General features: G+C 40.0%; 1 protein-coding gene across 1 annotated transcript in view; it reads left to right on the forward strand.

Annotated features, from left to right (window-relative positions):
* LOC136760567 (sodium/hydrogen exchanger 3-like) overlaps positions 1-21,867 on the forward strand; it is a 53,440-nt gene that overhangs the window by 19,957 nt on the left and 11,616 nt on the right. Inside the window, exons 2-10 of the mRNA XM_066716020.1 lie at positions 9,007-9,309; positions 9,783-9,943; positions 10,200-10,278; positions 11,208-11,385; positions 15,443-15,663; positions 15,975-16,177; positions 18,402-18,491; positions 18,577-18,647; positions 19,326-19,455. Of these exons, the coding sequence (XP_066572117.1) occupies positions 9,007-9,309; positions 9,783-9,943; positions 10,200-10,278; positions 11,208-11,385; positions 15,443-15,663; positions 15,975-16,177; positions 18,402-18,491; positions 18,577-18,647; positions 19,326-19,455 (1,436 nt within the window). The remainder of the gene's footprint in view (positions 1-9,006; positions 9,310-9,782; positions 9,944-10,199; positions 10,279-11,207; positions 11,386-15,442; positions 15,664-15,974; positions 16,178-18,401; positions 18,492-18,576; positions 18,648-19,325; positions 19,456-21,867) is intronic.

The following is a 21,867-nucleotide window of genomic DNA, read 5'->3' on the forward strand; positions in this document are numbered from 1 at the left end:
TGGAGCTTGAGCAATTTTGCTAAGAAGAATGGGCAAAAATTGCTGTGTCCAGTTGTGCAAAGCTGGTAGAGACTTATCCACATAGACTCAGGGCTGGAATTGCTGCCAAAGGTGCCTCTACCAAATTTTGACTGATGGGGTGATTACTTATGCATTCAAGTATTTTCTGTTTTGTATTTGTAATTAATTTAGAACAATTTGCAGATTATATTTTTCACTCAGACATTATGGACATTTACTGTGTTAATCAGTGGCAAACAATCCTGATTAAATCCATTCTGATTTAATGTTGTAACGTGTTCCACAATGTGGAAAAGTCCAAGGGGGTTGAATACATTTGAGAGCCACTGTAAGTCCACAAACACATCTAAAAAATATATTAAAACTGTCCAAGAAAAGTTAAGATAAAAGCCAAGGCAATCCAAGAAGTAAAAATACATGATACTACTCCATTAAAACACTCTCAGGAACAATTCAAGAAAATAAGAAAAACTTCTAGAGGAATGTCCAGTCAGCTGGTGATGGTGAGCCACTGAAGACTCACGCTGTGTACGGGTGCACCTTCAATTAGATGCAGTTTTTAAAAACCTTGAAGTAAAGTAGGACAAGAAGTAGCATAAGAAGTGTTCGTGGATGGAATAAAATACTCTTAAAGATAAGACAAATAGTTAACTCCATATAAAAACAATAAATCAAAATGGTAGAATTTGGACGGAAAACAGGGACATGCACAGGGAAGGGGGGATGGCTTGGGCTGCGGTTAAATTTTTTAATTAACTTAAAAATTAACTTTTTAAATTTTCGACATTAAACATTTTTTTAAAAATTGTATCTGCCTCTTACAAAGATGGCTTTTTCGTCAACGTGCTTTGGTTTTCTTGCGGGCAGCCCCATTGGATCAATGGGAAGAGGCAGCACCGGAGGGGACGTTTCTGTAGGCCACGTCCCTCACCCCAGCACAGCTGGTCATGTTCGTGTTGCGCAGATGTCCACAGTTCTGTGCAGATCTGCGCTGCTCCACAAGAACAGGACCACTCTGCCTCCAAGGTTGTGAGTTACAATTCAGTAACACACATCATATATTTATAATATATATTATATAAAGCAATATGCAAACATGTATCAGCAATTCATCAGCTTTGTACATGTTTCATATTGAAAAAAGTTTTTGATAATTATAACATTTGATCATTCAGAATTTACATGAATCAACATTTTGGCTTAATCTGAATGCATTTTCGTTTGCAACGTTGTGTCAACTTTGTGTGTTAGCAGGGAAGCTAGTCTTGGGATCTCCATATGGATGTGTTGCGGACAAAATAACAATTTGCAACATAAAGCAATTTTACAAATGTGTATTTAGTAAGTTTATATTTATGCAAAATAACTTAATCTGAAACATCTCAATTTTAATCATAAAATGATGGCTGTGTTGGCTTGGCACTGTGAGTTTCCCTTGGCATCACTGTAAACAGACTGACTGAGAACTCGGGCAACAGACTCAAAAATGGACAAGTGTGCCTCTTATTTTCACACTCATAACTGACAAGTCCCAATCGATTCACTAAAAACAACTACAGATATGTAATATAGACAAGCACTTGAATCACGTTAGGGTTGGCTATGCGCTGATTGATTTACATTTTGAAAAAAATTGGTAATCAGGGAATAAAAAGGCAATTTTTAAAAATATTTCTATTGGACTGTTTCTATAGCACATACAGACCCATATTAGTGAAACCCTCTACTTTAAATTGATATGCAGTGTATTTGTCAAATCATACTACTAGTAGTGGGACTTTTCCCTTAAAGGAGAGGAGTGACTGAAGTATTTGGTGCCACCAGGTGGAAAGAAAGGCTACTGCAGACAAGTTTAAAATGTATTATATATGTTGCAGTAGCTTCAGTAGTAATTTTATTGACACATACAATAAATTGGTATATTGATGTATCAGTCATGTACGATTGATTTAATAGCAAGTTATGATCTTAGGAGAGAGTAATATTACATGATTTGCAAAGTTTTTTCTCCCATTGAGGAAGAAAATTGCATGCTCAGAGGTGCGTACTAGCCACTTCGATGCATGTAGAACCGCAAGGATTGGGTGCATAAGCAGCAGCAGGATGATTACAATGAAGGTATACAAATGCGCATGCTCACAGAGAATATTTTAAGTTCCTTCATAGTAGGTCAGCCGGTCAAACCAAGAAATAAAATAAATGTGAAGCAAGTGTTAAATGTATAAACAAATACGTATACCTAAAGAATAAGACCAAGCTAATTAACTGTTAATGTACCATGGGTGAAAGAAAATGTATGTCAGTAAACTAAACCTTCCCCACTCTTCTGTGGTGATGTACTGTATAGTACATTTTGTGAATATGATATTTTGCAGATTGTACAGTGCATGCAGAAAGTATTCACAGCGCTTCACTTTTTCCACATTTTGTTATGTTACAGCCTTATTCCAAAATGGATTAAATTAATTATTTTCCTCAAAATTCTACAAATACCCCATAATGACAACGTGAAAGAAGTCTGTTTGAAATCTTTGCAAATTTATTAAAAATAAAAAACAAAAAAAGCACATGTACATAAGTATTCACAGCCTTTGCCATGACACTCAAAATTGAGCTCAGGTGCATCCTGTTTCCACTGATCATCCTTGAGATGTTTCTACAACTTGATTGGAGTCCACCTGTGGACAGAGACAATGTACATAGACATCCTTGATGAAAACCTGCTCCAGAGCGCTCTGGACCTCAGACTGGGGCGAAGGTTCTTCCAACAGGACAAGGACCCTAAGCACACAGCCAAGATAACAAAGGAGTGGCTACAGGACAACTCTGTGAATGTCCTTGAGTGGCCCAGCCAGAGCCCAATTGAACATCTCTGGAGAGATCTGAAAATGGCTGTGCACTGACGCTCCCCATCCAACCTGATGGAGCTTGAGAGAATGGGAGAAACTGCCCAAAAACAGGTGTGCCAAGCTTGTAGCATCATACTCAAAAAGACTTGAGGTTGTAATTGGTGCCAAAGGTGCTTCAACAAAGTATTGAGCAAAGGCTGTGAATACTTATGTACATGTGCTTTTTTTGTTTTTTATTTTAAATAAATTAGCAAGGATTTCAAACAAACTTCTTTCACGTTGTCATTATGGGGTATTGTTTGTAGAATTTTTGAGAAAATGTGGAAAAAGTGAAGAGCTGTGAATACTTTCCGGATGCACTGTACATAGACACAGATTATTTGAAATTACCAAATTTGAGAAGATCGGGACAGAAACAGAGTCGTCTTGTACCATGCTGATAAAGTTATGACTAGTACTATATAATTGGTCAAATATTACAGAACATACATGTGAGACCCAGCAGATCCTTAGTAAAACTGATTCATTTATAATATTTAATTCCTTCAATTGAAAAATCTTTAGATATTTTATTTAAAAAAGTGGAAAATACAAGGTAAATTTAAAAGTACACTGAGAATCAGTTAAACATACAGTGAGGGAAAAAAGTATTTGATCTCCTGCTGATTTTGTTTGTTTGCCAACTGACAAAGAAATGATCAGACTATAATTTTAATGGTAGGTGTATTTTAACAGTGAGAGACAGAATAACAACAAAAAAATCCAGAAAAACGCATTTCAAAAAAGTTATACATTGATTTGCATGTTAATGAGGGAAATAAGTATTTGATCCCCTATCAATCAGCAAGATTTCTGGCTCCCAGGTGTCTTTTATACAGGTAACGAGCTGAGATTAGGAGCACTCTCTTAAAGGGAGTGCTCCTAATCTCAGATCGTTACCTGTATAAAAGACACCTGTCCACAGAAGGAATCAAACAATCAGATTCCAAACTGTCCACCATGGCCAAGACCAAAGAGCTGTCCAAGGATGTCAGGGACAAGATTGTAGACCTACACAAGGCTGGAATGGGCTACAAGACCATCGCCAAGCAGCTTGGTGAGAAGGTGACAACAGTTGGTGCGATTATTCGCAAATGGAAGAAACACAAAATAACTGTCAGTCTCCCTCGGTCTGGGTTTCCATGTAAGATCTCACCTCGTGGAGTTTCAATGATCATGAGAACGGTGAGGAATCAGCCCAGAACTACACGGGAGGATCTTGTTAATGATCTCAAGGCAGCTGGGATCTTAGTCACCAAGAAAACAATTGGTAACACACTACGCCATGAAGGACTGAAATCCTGCAGTGCCCGCAAGGGGCCCCTGCTCAAGAAAGCACATGTACAGGCCCGTCTGAAGTTTGCCAACATCTGAATGATTCAGAGGAGAACTAGGTGAAAGTGTTGTGGTCAGATGAGACCAAAATCGAGCTCTTTGGCATCAACTCAACTGGCCGTGTTTGGAGGAGGAGGAATGACCCCAAGAACACCATCCCCACCGTCAAACATGGAGGTGGAAACATTATGCTTTGGGGGTGTTTTTCTGCTGCACCGCATCAAAGGGACGATGGACGGGGCCATGTACCGTCAAATCTTGGGTGAGAACCTCCTTCCCTCAGCATTGAAAATGGGTCGTGAATGGTATTCCAGCATGACAATGACCCAAAACACACAGCCAAGGCAACAAAGGAGTGGCTCAAGAAGAAGCACATTAAGGTCCTGGAGTGGCCTAGCCAGTCTCCAGACCTTAATCCCACAGAAAATCTGTGGAGGGAGCTGAAGGTTCGAGTTGCCAAACGTCAGCCTCGAAACCTTAATGACTTGGAGAGGATCGGCAAAGAGGAGAGGGACGAAATCCCTCCTGAGATGTGTGCAAACCTGGTGGCCAACTACAAGAAACGTCTGACCTCTGTGATTGCCAACAAGGGTTTTGCCACCAAGTACTAAGTCAAAGGGGTCATATACTTATTTCCCTCATTGACATGCAAATCAATGTATAACTTTTTTGAAAAGCATTTTTCTGGATTTTTTTGTTGTTATTCTGTCTCTCACTGTTAAAATACACCTACCATTAAAATTATAGACTGATCATTTCTTTGTCAGTGGGAAAACGTACAAAATCAGCAGGGGATCAAATACTTTTTTCCCCCACTGTACAAGTTAATTATACTCTCTGGTGAAGAGTACTTCTTAAATTGGACACATTCCCTTGTCCTAAACACAGCTGATTATTTACCAATTTCACAACACATCGGGCCGGATTAAATCAAAACTTTGACCCATCCGCTAATAGAAAACTACAGAACTGTACTCAGTTGCAGCTTCATTTTTAGTAACATGAAACTTTCTTCTAATCAGAAATGTAACCGCTATGATGTCCATGTTTGTAGTTTGCGATTAGAGGGTGGGTCAAAGTTTTGATTTAATCCAGGCCTTGGTCTGGTCTGCTACTTCAAAAGCCTATTAAACCTGTCAGCTATTAATATTTCAGTGACATTTGAGAAACAAACTACCAATATTCTGCAAGCGTCCAAACATTAGACCACTGCAATTGGAGCCTTTCTATCATATATATATATATACAGCTCTGGAAAAAATTAAGAGACCACTGCAAAATTATCAGTTTCTCTGGTTTTACAATTTATAGGTATGTGTTTGGGTAAAATTAACATTTTTGTTTTATTCTATAAACTACTGACAACATTTCTCCCAAATTCCAAATACAAATATGAATGGAATGGAATGGCTGCCATACATGCAGAGATGCTGAATTAAGAAAACATTTCAGTGGTCTCTTAATTGTTTCCAGATATACACCGATCAGCCATAATATTATGACCACTGACAGGTGAAGTGAATAACACTGATAATCTCATTATCACATGTCGGTGGGTGGGATACATTAGGCAGCAAGTGAACATTTTGTCCTCAAAGTTGATGTGTTAGAAGCAGGAAAAATGGGCAAGCGTAAGGATCTGAGCGACTTTGACAAGGGCCAAATTGTGATGGCTAGACGACTGGGTCAGAGCATCTCCAAAACTGCAGCTCTTGTGGGGTGTTCCTGGTCTGCAGTGGTCAGTACCTATCAAAAGTGGTCCAAGGAAGGAAAAGCGGTGAACCGGCAACAGGGTCATGGGCGGCCAAGGCTCATTGATGTACGAGGGGAACGAAGGCTGGCCCGTGTGGTCCGATCCAACAAACGAGCTACTGTAGCTCAAATTGCTGAAAAAGTTCATGCTGGTTGTGATAGAAAGGTGTCAGAACACACAGTGCATCGCAGTTTGTTGCGTATGGGGCTGCGTAGCCACAGACCAGTTAGGGTGCCCATGCTGACCCTTGTCCACTGCCGAAAGCGCCTACAATGGGCACGTGAGCATCAGAACTGGACCATGGAGCAATGGAAGAAGGTGGCCTAGTCTGATGAATCACGAGTTCAAGGTGTTGACTTGGCCTCCAAATTCCCCAGATCTCAATCCAATCAAGCATCTGTGGGATGTGCTGGACAAACAAGTCTGATCCATGGAGGCCCCACCTTGCAATTTACAGGACTTAAAGGATCTGCTGCTAACGTCTTGGTTGCCAGATACCACAGCACACCTTCAGAGGTCTAGTGGAGTCCATGCCTTGACGGGTCAGGGCTGTTTTGGCAGCAAAAGGGGGGCCTACACAATATTAGGCAGGTGGTCATAATGATATGGCTGATTGGTGTGTGTATATATATATATATATATATATATATATATATATAATTAATACAAGGTTTAAAAGTCCCTGCAGTCTCAGATTATTTAACAACCATAAATATACAATGTTCAAAAGCCTAGGCACTCTCACCCTGAGTGTGAAATCAGCTACAAACTGCTACAATATAACGTTTATTATGTACAGGAGTATATGGTAATGAAATATTCAATATACAAATGGACCATGCCTTTTTTATTTGTAAGTAGGTGTAGCATATGCAGGTCTGAGCTCCCTGCTCAGGATTCAAACTATGAATCGCAGGCGCATGAAGCCAAAAGACTAGACGTCCCAACATGGGAAGTTTACTCAACAGATTTCAGAGCGATACTTCACCATAACGAGCTCATGTATACAATGAGCCCCGTTACATAAGCAATATGATGTTTACAGATTTAATTAAACTGGGACAAAAAAACATTATTAGAAAATGATATAGATGACAAATAGACCACAATCCTATTATGTTTTGTTTGTTGGTGCGTAAGTAAGTTTCATAAAAAGGAAATAATTTGATAATGATCACAAGCATGTATGCCTCTATAAGCCAGCTTAGCCTCATATGGGCTTTACAAAATATTTATGTTTAGTTTCCTGATCACACCATGTATTCATAATTAATCCAGAAAATAATAATAATAATATTCATGATAATCATCATCATCAAAATAGGTTCTGAATCTGAGATTAAATATTCCACTCATTCTAATCAACAGGGAATTAGGTTGTGGCCTATTTTAATGTTAAAGCACTACACAAAAAATATTTTACTATGAAAATTCAGACAGAAAACCTGCTAGAACAGAACAGCAGTGTTCTAGATTGTTAAATGTTATTTTATCCACTATTTATTTATTTTTATATCACTGGAAAATGTCTTACTTACAGTATATAGGTATACTGGAATTTTAAGCAACATGGAAAACTATGAAAATATATCCCTTGTTCTATGAATAGGTGACACAATACGTTAGAAAGCTCTTGATGACAGCAGAATTATGAAGGATGTGTGAAATCTCAGTTAAAGAAAGTATATTTTGTTGTTTGGTTGATGATTTACTGAATTATGTTAATGTTTGAATCAGAGACAAAAGGCATTGCAAAACCACTAAGTAACCAGGTGAAGAACCCATGCATAGATGATAAATGTATTTATTTAACATGCCAGGCCTGGAAGGGGCCCGACATGGAAGCACTCTACCTCAGCAGAGACTTATTGAACAGCACAAGTGGTCAGCCTTATATACATTGCAAGACATGTGGGTCTGTGGCCGGGGTCTGTCACTGGGGGTTTGCCAGAGTGTCTGACTCTGGTAATGTTCATGGTAGTCTTCCTCGGAAGAGGTGTGGGATCCAAAGAACAGATGTCTTCCTTTGATATACTAGGAAAGGTCTGATCCCACGGATCTTATTTAACAACTGTCAATCGCTCATTAACAAAAACAGTTCCTGCCTATCTGGAGAAAAGATTAAGTCCACAGACTTTTAACAAACAACTGTGGGCCCTCTCTCTCTCTGCAGTTTGATCTTTTCTATTATTGACAAGAATGTCTAGAGGGTATGCCCTGAACAACTTGCAAAATGGTTGTTGCTACCATAATACATTTACTTTGCTTGGTCTGCATATTATTATTAATATAAAACATAATACAGTTTATATAAAACATTAATAACGGCTCTTCACCAGGTAAGACAAACTTCCCAGACAATGGAAAGTAAAAAAAAAATGAAATGTGGAGATGTTTTCTTTCAGATCAATGGAACTATTCAGAATCAAAATAACTATTATATCAGGTGGCCATGTGAAGTTATATAAATATCCAACTACACCTCTTTACCACATTTACTTAATTTTTTTTTTTTGGGTGAGGGATTAAGTGGCATAACAGGAGAGGAGAAATTTGAACAAGATAATTGTAGAACAATGTATAGTATTTTAAAACAAGCAATTAAGACTTCTCTTAATTTAAAATAATAAGTTATGTTGCAATATCATCAAATTACTGTTTTGCCTCTCAGAAGTTCCACATTCAAAATATACTACCATTATAATAATTAAACTAAGTAAGACAAGCCAACAGGCATAAAACAGACTAAATATGTGTGTGTGTGGGGAGGGCTTAAGGGGGTTGGATTGGGGTGAAGAGAACGGGATTGTGCAAATCAGTGCTTCATCGCATTTCAGGCCATACATCTTCTAACCTGCACCGTTCCCTGAATGGCCACCCTTAATTATGGTGGAACTTGAACATTGAAGGATGAAGCCTTAATATCTGATAGATGCATTAATACATATAAATGAAAATGTCTGTCTATAAAGTACTAATGTAAATGTCTTTGTCTCTTTTTTATTTCAGTGTTTGGATTGAAGCAAAAGCTCATAACCACAATCCCAGAGAGTGCTTTGTTAATCTTCATTGGGTTAGTACTGGGTGGCATTGTATGGGGAGCAGACAAAGTACAAACTTTCAGCCTGCAGCCCACAGTGTTTTTCTACTTTCTCCTTCCACAAATCATCCTGGATGCCGGCTACTTCATGCCCAACAAGCTGTTCTTTGGAAACTTGGGAGCCATCCTTGTGTTTGCTGTTATTGGCACTTGCTGGAATGCTGCCACAGTTGGGTTATCATTGTGGGGTGTTTATTTAGGTGGTATCATGGGTAAGTCAAGTTCTAAAGATGAGCTTCTCTCAAATTACAGAAGTTTTCATGTTCACTGAAAAATAGAGTTTTAAAAAATATTTTCTGTATTCTTGGCACACAACTGATATAGGGCAGAGGCCTGTGGGCTTGACTCTAAAGCTCAAAAGCATATTGATATAGCAGATTGAAATGCCGAACAATTTTAAAATATATAGCATATCAATATAAACAAAACAAAACGATGATAATGATAATAATAGTAATAAACAGGCATAAGCATCACTCTATCAAATGTTTGTCAAATGTTGTATTACATTTTCATCTCTCTTATGATGAAAAATAACAGTACTTATTAAAAAAAAAAAAAACGATATGACTGCTTACTTGATTTTTTTGATTATCCCTGCCTGCCTTTATAATTTGATGTGTGTCTATATGTCATTTAATTTTATACTGTAATTTACTTTATTTACTTTACTTGTCATTGTAAGGTGACATCCAGATCAGTCTGTTGGAGTTTCTCCTCTTTGGAAGCCTCCTCTCAGCAGTTGACCCTGTGGCCGTAATAGCTGTCTTTGAAGAAGTTCATGTTGACGAAGTCCTATTTATTATTGTATTTGGGGAATCTCTTCTTAATGATGGTGTAACAGTGGTAAGACCCCATCTCTGCTATTTATTTTTTTACATAATAACATTTTGGCAACAGGTTCTAGAAACCTTTTTCTATTTTAGAAAGTTGATTAAGCCTTTATTGCTTGACTGAGATTGTATACTGATAGTTTGATTAGTTCTTCAAAAAACCCTTTGTTATTATTATTTTTATTTTTTAATACTTGCTTATGGTATAATATAATCTGCATGTAAATGTATTGCTAATTAAATGTAATATGTTTCCATTTAACTTCCAGGTGCTGTACAATGTATTTGACTCTTTTGTATCAATAGGAGGGGAAAATATCAATGCTGCGGAAATTGTAAAAGGAGTGGGTAAGGGAATATTTTTGAGAAACATACTATGCAATAACATTAGACAATAAAAATGTGTAAAATTAGTATTTTATATCCATTCTCACCCATTCCTATTCCTATTTCCTTTTGTCATACAGTATAGTTAGTACTGAAAGCAAAATGAAATGTTATCCTTACCAATACTTTTGTAAATTGCCCTGGACAAGAGCGTTTGCTAAGAAATAATTAATACTACTACTACTACTACTACTACTACTACTACTACTACTAATAATAATAATAATAATAATAATACTCACTCTTGGGGATTTTTTAAATCAAAAATGTTGCTGCAAATGCAAAGAGTTGCGGAAGAGTCGCAGGAGGTAATCTCGCATCTCAGCTCTTCACTGAATTAAGGGCCGGATTAAATCAAAATTTTTGACCCACCCACTAATAGCAAACTACAAACTTGTACATCATAGCGGTTACATTTATGAGTAGAAGAAAGTGCCATCTTACTAAAAATGAAGCCGCAACTGAGTACAGTTCTATTAGCGAGTGGGTCAAAGTTTTGATTTAATCGCAGCCTTAATCCTGCCCTTGGTCTAGGAAAATAAAGGTTTAATAAAAGGACTTTATATCTTAAGGAAACAACAAAAGGCTGTTTCCAGGCTCCCAGAAAGAGTGGAGGATTTAGGCCAATGAAGTCATTAATTAAGTCAGTTGAAAATTAAGCGTATAAGTGGAATGAAACCCAAAAGACCCAATCCCCCCCCCCCCGCACCAGATTAAGTACAATTACACTGAATAATAAAACAACCACTAGAACAAGAAAAACAAATGGTAATTTAAGTAAATAACTCATATCTCAGCCATAACATACTTGAAGTGCAAATTTAAAATATTAGATTTCTTACTATTGCATGCAAATGTAACTCTCATCTCTTTTCACTCCGCCCCCCCAGTGTCATTCTTTGTCGTGGCCTTTGGTGGTTCACTAGTGGGAGTTGTGTTTGCAATACTTCTCTCCTTGTTGACAAGAGTAACCCAAAACATCCCGATTGTGGAACCTGGTTTCATCTTCATCCTCTCATACCTCTGCTACCTCACTGCGGAGATGCTCTCCCTGTCACCTATTCTAGCGTAAGCATTACAAATATTTTAAATCCAGGCCATCTGAAAATGCATTGCAAATGTTACTGATCTTGTATTTGAGTCAATCTGTCAATTGCAAATTACAATGCAAATAGGTGTTTTGTTTGTTTGTTGTGGATTTCTTCTTCTGGCTAATGCAAAAAAAAAAAAAAATGCATGTGGTAATTTTTGGTAATTCTCTCTCTCTCATATATATATATATATATCTATATATATATAGATATATATATATATATATATACAAAAAACGGGCCTGGACCCAGGGGGCCAACGGCTGGTGAATTCTGGGTCTCAATAAAGTGCGGTCCAGGGCAGGGGGAGGGGTTGGGGGTGAGCTCTACACAGTCTATATATATACATACACACACACACACACACACTGGTCAAAATGGAATTTTAAAAGTGCCGGTATGAAACTCTTTCTCACTCTCTCTCTCCGGTGTTCTATTAGCGGGAGGGTTAAAGTTTTGATTTAATCCGGACCGAAGTTTAAACATGCATTTCTCTCCATTTCTTAATAATGGACATTACTGTGCTTCGGGGAATATTCAATGCCTTGGAAATGTTCTTATATCATACCACTGATTGGTGCTTTTGAAGAACCTTATTCCGGATTTGCTTTGAATGTTCCTTCATCTTCATGATGTAGTTTTTGTTAGGAATTGTACTAAGCAACTGTGGGACCTCCCAGAGACAGGTGTATTTAACCTGAAATCATGTGACACACCTTAACTGCACAGAGGTGGACTCCATTCAACTAATTACGTGACTTCTAAAGACAATTGGTTTCACCACAGCTCAATCAGGTGTGACATAGCAAAGGGGTGACTACTTATGCATTCAATTATTTTCTGTTTTGTATTTGTAATCATTTTAGAACAATTTACAGATTATATTTTTCACTTTATGGATATTTTCTGTGTTGATCAGTTGCAAAAACTTTTCATTCAGATTTCATGTTGTAACACAATGAAATGTGGAAAAGTCCAAGGGGTGTTAATACTTTTGAGAGCCACTTTAATTCTATTGAAACCCCAAGGAGACTCTTGAGTGGAAGTTGCTTTCATGTTTTGGTTTCTTGCTTTTCTTTGGTTGTTTGGAAACTGTACCTGCCCCTTGACATACTGCTTTGCCTGCTTCCTTGCACTATAAAAGTATTTTTTGGGGTACATAATGTCTTGGTTTCTCAGTGACAATCACACTGTGATATTCTGAACCAAAAACTCCACTGGCTGTAGAATTACTTGAAACGCAGGCTGATGTGGCATGACTCAAAGGTTACTTATGGCAAATGATGGTCACCAATAAATGTATATAGCTTAAATTAACTGTGTATCTTCCTCTATTATTTATTTAGGCTTTAAAGGCCGTTCATACATATTACACTGATCAAATATGAAAGTCACGAGTTTCAAAAAAGTTTCAAATGGCCAGCCGTCCTATTAGTTTGATTGATAATTTCTGCACTGTATATATGTTCAATTAAGTGTTTAGTACATTTATGTTAGTGGTGGCCATTTCCAAATTTGGAGATCCAAGTTTTGTAGTTATTCATTTAGCAATTGTTAAAGACTTGGAAAAAAAATCCTTGATCTAGTAAATAATTCAATTCAAAATGTAAGATGACCCCTGCAGAAGACCAGAGTAGGGCTCTTACTGTTACTGTCTGAAAGTCCATACTGCACAAATACATCCATCCATCCATCCATCCATCCATTTTCGAAACCGCTTATCCTGGTGAGGGTCACGGGGACAAATACATTTCAGTTAAATTATTATATTTTTTATTTTGGGTGAGTCATTTATCCAAAGACATTTACATGAGTACCTGTAATATTTGATACTGGGACAATGTGGCTAAAGACCTTTGGTCAAGGGCATAGCTGCAATGTCTCTTCCGGATATGATCACTGAACCCTCTGATTACTAGTTCAGAGACTGAAACTCTACTATTGAAAAAAGAAGAACGACTTTGAGACTGTGGCATCTACCTTCATTGATTGACTAGCTAATCAGGAGTCATTCACAGTATGCTCATGTTATGTATAATTTGGTTCTGGTTGTATTTTGGAGGGATAGAATAACTGTTAACGTCAACAACTACACAATGCATGCTTACACATATATCTATTTTGTGATAACTATAAGTAGATTCCACTAATAAATGTTATAGTGTATTATATATGAATGCAACTCTTAATAGACACATACAGTTCATCCGGAAAGTATTCACAGCACTTCACTTTTTCCACATTTTGTTATGTTACAGCCTTATTCCAAAATGGATTAAATTCATTATTTTCCTCAACATTCTAAAAAAAATACCCCATAATGACAACGTGAAAGACGTTTGTTTGAAATCTTTGCAAATGTATTAAAAATAAAAAACCAAAAAAGGACATGTACATAAGTATTCACAGTCATTGCCATAACACTCAAAATTGAGCTCAGGTGCATCCTGTTTCCACTGATCATCCTTGAGATGTTTCTACAATTTGATTGGAGTCCACCTGTGGTAAATTTAACAGTTGATTGAACATGATTTGGAAAGGCACACACCTGTCTATATAAGGTCCCACAGTTAACAGTGCATGTCAGAGCACAAACCAAGCCATGAAGTCCAAGGAATTGTCTGTAGACCTCCGAGACATGATTGTATCGAGGCACAGATCTGGGGAAGGGTACAGAAAAATTTCTGCAGCACTGAAGGTCCCAATGAGCACAGTGGCCTCCATCATCCGTAAATGGAAGAAGTTTGGAACCACCAGGACTCTTCCTAGAGCTGGCCGCCCGGCCAAACTGAGCGATCGGGGGAGAAGGGCCTTAGTCAGGGAGGTGACCAAGAACCCTATGGTCACTCTGACAGAGCTCCAGCGTGTCTCTGTGGAGAGAGGAGAACCTTCCAGAAGACCAACCATCTCTGCAGCACTCCACCAATCAGGCCTATATGGTAGAGTGGCCAGACAGAAGCTACTCTTCAGTAAAAGGCACATGACAGCCCGCCTGGAGTTTGCCAAAAGGCACCTGAAGGACTCTCAGACCATGAGAACAAAATTCTCTGGTCTGATGAAACAAAGATTGAACTCATGTCTGGGGGAAACCAGGCACCGCTCATCATCTGGCCAATACCATCCCTACAGCGAAGCATGGTGGTGGCAGCATCATGCTGTGGGGATGTTTTTCAGCGGCAGGAACTGGAGACTAGTCAGGATTGAGTTAAAGATTAATGCAGCAATGTACAGAGACATCCTTGATGAAAACCTGCTCCAGAGCGCTCTGGACCTCAGACTGGGGCGAAGGTTCTTCCAACAGGACAACGACCCTAAGCACACAGCCAAGATAACAAAGGAGTGGCTACAGGACAACTCTGTGAATGTCCTTGAGTGGCCCAGCCAGAGCCCAATTGAAGAGAGAGATCTGGAGAGATCTGAAAATGGCTGTGCACCGACGCTCCCCATCCAACCTGATGGAGCTTGAGAGGTCCTGCAAAGAAGAATGGGAGAAACTGCCCAAAAATAGGTGTGCCAAGCTTGTAGCATCATACTCAAAAATACTTGAGGCTGTAACTGGTGCCAAAGGTGCTTCAACAAAGTATTGCGCAAAGACTGGGAATACTTATGTACATGTGCTTTTTTAGTTTTTATTTTTAATGAATTTGCAAAGATTTCAAACAAACTTCTTTCACGTTGTCATTATGGGGTATTGTTTGTAGAATTTTGAGGAAAATAATGAATTTAATGTATTTTGGAATAAGGCTGTAACATAACAAAATGTGGAAAAAGTGAAGAGCTGTGAATACTTTCCGGATGCACTGTACATAAGCAACAATAAATTGCTTAGTATATGCTAACTCACAATAAATAATAAAAAAAACATGAATGTATTTATAACTGTTATTGACAATCAATACATACAAAAATGATGCATTAACATAAACTGTGACCATATTTGTTGTATGTACTGTAACCTCAATATATAGCTTTCTCTTTACCTGAAATTATACATTCCCCTATTAACATGTATTTTTCTAACTTTGTTTTTTCAGAATAACATTTTGTGGTATCTGTTGTCAAAAGTATGTCAATGCCAATATGCATCAGAAGTCGGTGCAAACTGTGAAATATGCAATGAAAATGTTGTCCAATGGATCAGAAACCATCATCTTTGTATTTTTGGGAATCTCTGCCATTGATACCACAATATGGGTTTGGAATACTGCCTTCATCCTCCTCACCCTGGTGTTCTTATTAGTGTTCAGGTTTATTGGTAAGATGTTTGAACAAAACATTTAATGTACATATTCTGCTTGGCATTAAGTTAATTGTATAGCTTGATTTTAATGTTTAATTGCAATAATGACCATATGGATAACATATTTTATTTCTGTTGATTACCTATACTGGATTTTCAATTACTGGAGTCAGTCAGAACCAAAGAAGTCTGGAATGCAGGGCTCAACTTGCACACTGACCAAAGCCCCAACCTAGACTGACAATATTCTTCAGTACCTAAGCATTTAAAGATTCAATTTAGTAATGTTTTTTTCATTCTCTGTATATTTTTCTTTGGTATTGCAGGAGTCTTTGCTTTGACATGGGTTTTAAACCGCTACAGACTGGTACCCCTGGAACTCATAGACCAAGTGGTGATGAGCTATGGAGGCCTACGAGGGGCTGTGGCATATCTTTTAGCAGTCATGTTGGATGCAAACAAAATTAAGGAAAAAAACCTCATGGTCAGCACAACTATACTTGTTGTCTACTTCACTGTCGTCTTACAGGTGAGGGCACCCATTACATTTTTTTGTAAATGTACAGGGCAAATATAAACCCCATGAGCCATCAGGTTCACTACTAATTTCAATATGTTTAATTGTAAACTTTCACTTATTAATATTTTGGAAAAATCTGAGATGGTACTTTGTGATCAGTATCAAACATTTAAATTACTAAACACATTATTGTAAATTGAGGTAATACAGTATATACAATTTATTTAGTCATTTCAAGGACATACAGTGAGGGAAAAAAGTATTTGATCCCCTGCTGATTTTGTACGTTTGCCCACTGACAAAGAAATGATCAGTCTATAATTTTAATGGTAGGTGTATTTTAACAGTGAGAGACAGAATAACAACAAAAAAATCAATTTCAACGCATTTCAAAAAAGTTATACATTCATTTGCATGTTAATGAGGGAAATAAGTATTTGACCCCTTCGACTTAGTACTTGGTGGCAAAACCCTTGTTGGCAATCACAGAGGTTAGACGTTTCTTGTAGTTGGCCACCAGGTTTGCACACATCTCAGGAGGGATTTTGTCCCACTCCTCTTTGCAGATCCTCTCAAAGTCATTAAGGTTTTGAGGCTGACGTTTGGCAACTCGAACCTTCAGCTCCCTCCACAGATTTTCTATGGGATTAAGGTCTGGAGACTGGCTAGGCCACTCCAGGACCTTAATTTGTTTCTTCTTGAGCCACTCCTTTGTTGCCTTGGCTGTGTGTTTTGGGTCATTGTCATGCTGGAATAACCATCCACGACCCATTCTCAATGCCCTGGCTGAGGGAAGGAGGTTCTCACCCAAGATTTGACGGTACATGGCCCCGTCCATGTCCTGTCCTGTTGTCCTGTCCCTTTAGCAGAAAAACACCCCCAAAGCATAATGTTTCCACCTCCATGTTTGACGGTGGGGATGGTGTTCTTGGGGTAATAGGCAGCATTCCTCCTCCTCCAAACACGGCGAGTTGAGATGATGTCAAAGAGCTCGATTTTGGTCTCATCTGACCACAACACTTTCACCCAGTTCTCCTCTGAATCATTCAGATGTTCATTGGCAAACTTCAGACGGGCCTGTACATGTGCTTTCTTGACCAGGGGGAACTTGCAGGCACTGCAGGATTTCAGTCCTTCAAGGCGTAGTGTGTTACCAATTGTTTTCTTGGTGACTATGGTCCCAGCTGCCTTGAGATCATTAACAAGATCCTCCCGTGTAGTTCTGGGCTGATTCCTCACCATTCTCATGATCATTGAAACTCCACGAGGTGAGATCTTGCATGGAGCCCCAGACCGAGGGAGACTGACAGTTATTTTGTGTTTCTTCCATTTGCGAATAATCGCACCAACTGTTGTCACCTTCTCACCAAGCTGCTTGGCGATGGTCTTGTAGCCCATTCCAGCCTTGTGTAGGTCTACAATCTTGTCCCTGACATCCTTGGACAGCTCTTTGGTCTTGGCCATGGTGGAGAATTTGGAATCTGATTGATTGATTGCTTCTGTGGACAGGTGTCTTTTATACAGGTAACGAGCTGAGATTAGGAGCACTCCGTTTAAGAGAGTGCTCCTAATCTCAGCTCGTTACCTGTATAAAAGACACCTGGGAGCCAGAAATCTTGCTGGTTGATAGGGGATCAAATACTTAGTTCCCTCATTAACATGCAAATCAATTTATAACTTTTTTGAAATGCGTTTTTCTGGATTTTTTTGTTTTTATTCTGTCTCTCACTGTTAAAATACACCTACTATTAAAAGTATAGACTGATAATTTCTTTGTCAGTGGGCAAATGTACAAAATCAGCAGGGGATCAAATACTTTTTTCCCCTCACTGTAGGTGTCATCACTTTATATGTATACCTGAATGCCACTGTTCACACTGAACAAACCAGTGAAATAATCTCTTCCAAAAATGACAATTATGGTATCACTTCAGAACACTACTTTTTGGTAAAGTTCCTTTGTCAGTTGCAGAGTATTTGTGAGTATTGCTGTCTTTTCACCCTTGCTATTACAGCCTTCCACTGATTTCTCACTTCTGTACTCATTTATTTAGCTTTCTTCAGCATTATGCACAACCACAAAGAAGCAACCCATTAATTAGTCACTTATTTAGGCAGATATTTGCTTTTGTTATCTATTTATCATGTGTTGTGTCTATTTTTTGAAGTCCTCATAAAAATGCTGTAGAATCATAGCCAACATTTGTTCAACACCCTGATCTTTTGTTGGTAGGGTGTAACAATCAAGCCATTGGTGACCTGGCTGAAAGTGAAAAGGAGTGCACACTATGATCCTCTGCTGATTGTAAAACTACAAAGTAGGGTAAGGTGCTATTTGCAGCTTGACATGTAAAATAAAATTGAAATTATGAAATAAGCTCTTGAGTGCCAAATTCCTTTCTTTTTAGGCATTCGACCATATTCTTATTGCAATTGAAGATATTTCCGGACAAATCGGGCATAACTATATGAGAGATAAGTAAGTCATGAATACTAGTTTTGTTTAAAATAAACCTTATATTCATCTTCAAATTGAAAAAGGGTTACAATGCAGTGATTCTTTGGAATGCGAACATTTACTCCAATACTCCAGTATTTTAATCAACACATTTTCTGAATTTGATAAAGAAACAGCACTTTATCAAAAAGACTTATAGGACTATAATTTGATTAAGTCTATATATATATATTTGTTTTGGTCTACCAAAATCAAGGTGTTTAAAGGCTTTTTCAGCTTCAACATACCAATTGTCTATTAACATGTTTGCAATTTATTATATTGTTTGTTTTGTAGTAGATTATATAATGTGTGTTATAAAACTGTTAACATTTTTATTTTAAAAAAAATCTGTTGTATAAAATATCAACACTCAACATGTTTATTTACTTGTTTTACTAACTATCCTCCCATTCAATCTCATATTTATGAATTTATTTTATGTTATTAAAAATAATAACTGCATTTACTATAGTTTGGTTTTGTAGATGTTTATATGATGTTTTTGAACAATCCCAATTTATATTTGATTGGTCTTTCAGAATATTTTTTATATTGGTTATGCAGCTATTCAAATATCAAGGTATTATAAGTTTAACTCTGGTGTTTTCATACTATGGATTTCTGTTTTTTTTAACCTACCATTTCTTTACTTCTCAGGTGGACACAGTTTGATGAAAAATGGTTGTGTTGGTTCTTGATGAAACCTTCAGCAAGGAAGTCAAGGGACTGTTTATTCAGTGTGTTCCACCAGCTCAATCTTAATGATGCCATTAGCTATGTTTCAGAGGTAATAAGAACAATACAAAACGATAGGTTGCGAATGCAACCCCGGTTATCTGAAAAAGGAAGCACTGCCCAGGCCCTTCGTTATCTTTCAAGTTGGAATCACTGCCCAAGGGGGAGGGGTTACTGTATAACAAAACCGTCGCAAGGGAGGAGGCATTGAGCTGATAAGGGAGCCTGCCCCGAGGTGTACCGCTAGGGGCCTCGGCAACACAACTCCAGACAATAACCTCAGGGGCCCCGTAGGGCTGCACCTGAGCTGCCCAGGAGCGAGGACCGAAGTCACTCTCTTACTGGGAACTGTCAAGAATCAGCATATACAAAGCGGGGCTACAGAGGTTAACTCTTACGCCCTCCGCTTACAATAAAAAGGCCGGCTGCTTTACTAGTACAGCTAGGAGCAAGGCCGAATCTATTTGCACAATATCTGGTGTGGGCAATCAGTGTTAGACAGTACAGTCTGCGCGACCGGAGACCTCCTTGCCTGTTGATATAGGTAACCACCACTGTGTTGTCAGTCCGAACCAGCACATGTAAGTCCCGCAGGATTTGCAGGAAATTAGACAGTCCAAGGAGTACTGCTTGTAACTCCAGGACGTTGATATGGAGGGCCTGTGCGGGCTCCGTCCACCTGCTGCTCCCCAACCTTGCTTGGAGGTGTCTGTCATCATGACTGCTCGGTAGTAATCTGGCCCCAGGGGCAGACTGAGGGTCAAATTGTGAGGGCTCCGCCACCAACGGAGCGCCTTCCAGCACACCGGAGTGACTGTGACTCGGTGTGCTCGATCGCGGCAAGGGTGCATCCTGAGAGACCTGAACCACCACTGCAGCAGCCTCAACTGGAGGAGGCCGAGAGGGAGGGTCTGTGATGCAGCCACTAAGAGGCCCAGCAGCCTCTGGAAGAGGGAAATCCTGACATGAGCTCTCAGTCGGAAGAGGGAGACACACATGTGTATTGAGGCAACTCTCTCTGGTGCCAATGTGGCGGGCATGGCAACGGAATCGAGGAGCAGTCCGAGGAACTGTGCCTGCTGAGTTGGCGTCAGACGGCTCTTCTCTCGATTGACCCGGAGGCCCAATTTGGAGAGGCAGCCTAATATCAGGTTCGTGTGGTTCTGAGAGAGAACAGACCAACCAGTCATCTAGATAATTGAGGACGTGGACCCCCTGGCAATGCAAGGGGGCTAACACGACATCCATGCACTTGGAAAAAGCACGTGGGACTAGCAACAGGCCAAAGGGGAGAACAGCAAACTTGAACGCTCGGCCCTCGGAGAAACTTCCTGTGCGCCTGTGCAAATGGGGATGTGAAAGTAAGCATCTTTCAGATCCACCATGGTGAACCATCTTAAAGCACAACAACTTGAGGTGGCGGATCAGGTGCCTCAGATCCAAGATGGGGCGGAAACCGCCATCTTTCTTGGGAACAAGGAAGTATGGGGAATAGAATCCCTCGTGTTGCCCTGGCGGGGGCACTTCGCGGATTGCTCGCTTCTCCAGGAGAACGGTGATTTCGACGTGAAGCGCCGCACACTGCAATGGGTCCCTCACTCGCATCCACAGCATGCCCTGGAAGGGGTGTGGACATGTCTGAAATTGTAGGGAGTAGCCAACTGATATAATTTGGAGCATCCAAGAGTCTTGGGTGCGGAGTTGCCAATTTGAGAGTTGCTGGGGGGTGTAAGGGTGGGCCAGAGGCTGCTGGAACGCCTCAGGGACAGGGCTCGGGTGGTGGAGGAGGTGGGGTCGGGCCAGGTCCCCTCCTACCATGAACTGCCGTGGGCCAGGGCAGCGAGCCTTGGGGGGTCGCCTGCCTGCCAGTGAGACGCTGGCGGAGATCGGCAGGTGGGCGGGGCTGTGGCCTGGGCTGTGGCCTGGGCTGTGGTCTGGCCTGTGGTCTGGCCTGTGTCCTGGGCTGTGGCCGGCGAGCTGCGGAAGACTTCCTGTGCTGCTGGGCCTGGGGTGCAATGGGATAAACCCAGACCAGCTGCAGGGACTGTTCCCTCTCTTGGAGAGTGTGCATTAGCATCTCCTCCACAGAGGGGCCAAAGGTGAAGCCCGGCGAGATATGGGCATCCATGAGGCGAGTCCTGTCCGCCTCAGGAACCCGTCGGCCTGGGACAGCCAGAGCTGGTGGCGCACCACCACAATGGCTGCCAGAGATCGCCCAGTCACCCTTGCCCCATGGCACATCACTGTGACGAGCTGGTCAGCCGCCGCTGCTATCTCAGAGATTGAGGGAGGGGTTGGCGATGCGCCATCATGCTCCCAGGGCTCTGCCAGTTGTGCCAAATACAGGGCCAGCAGGCTTTCAGTTTTCCTGAGGCAAGCCGCTTGGGCTCCTGCCTCATAAGCCCTCCGGAGCAGTGTCTCTGTTACACGACACTGCCTATTGGGGCAGGCCAGGTCGCGTGGC

This window comes from Amia ocellicauda, chromosome 10, assembly GCF_036373705.1.
Source record: "Amia ocellicauda isolate fAmiCal2 chromosome 10, fAmiCal2.hap1, whole genome shotgun sequence".
Lineage (NCBI taxonomy): Eukaryota > Metazoa > Chordata > Actinopteri > Amiiformes > Amiidae > Amia > Amia ocellicauda.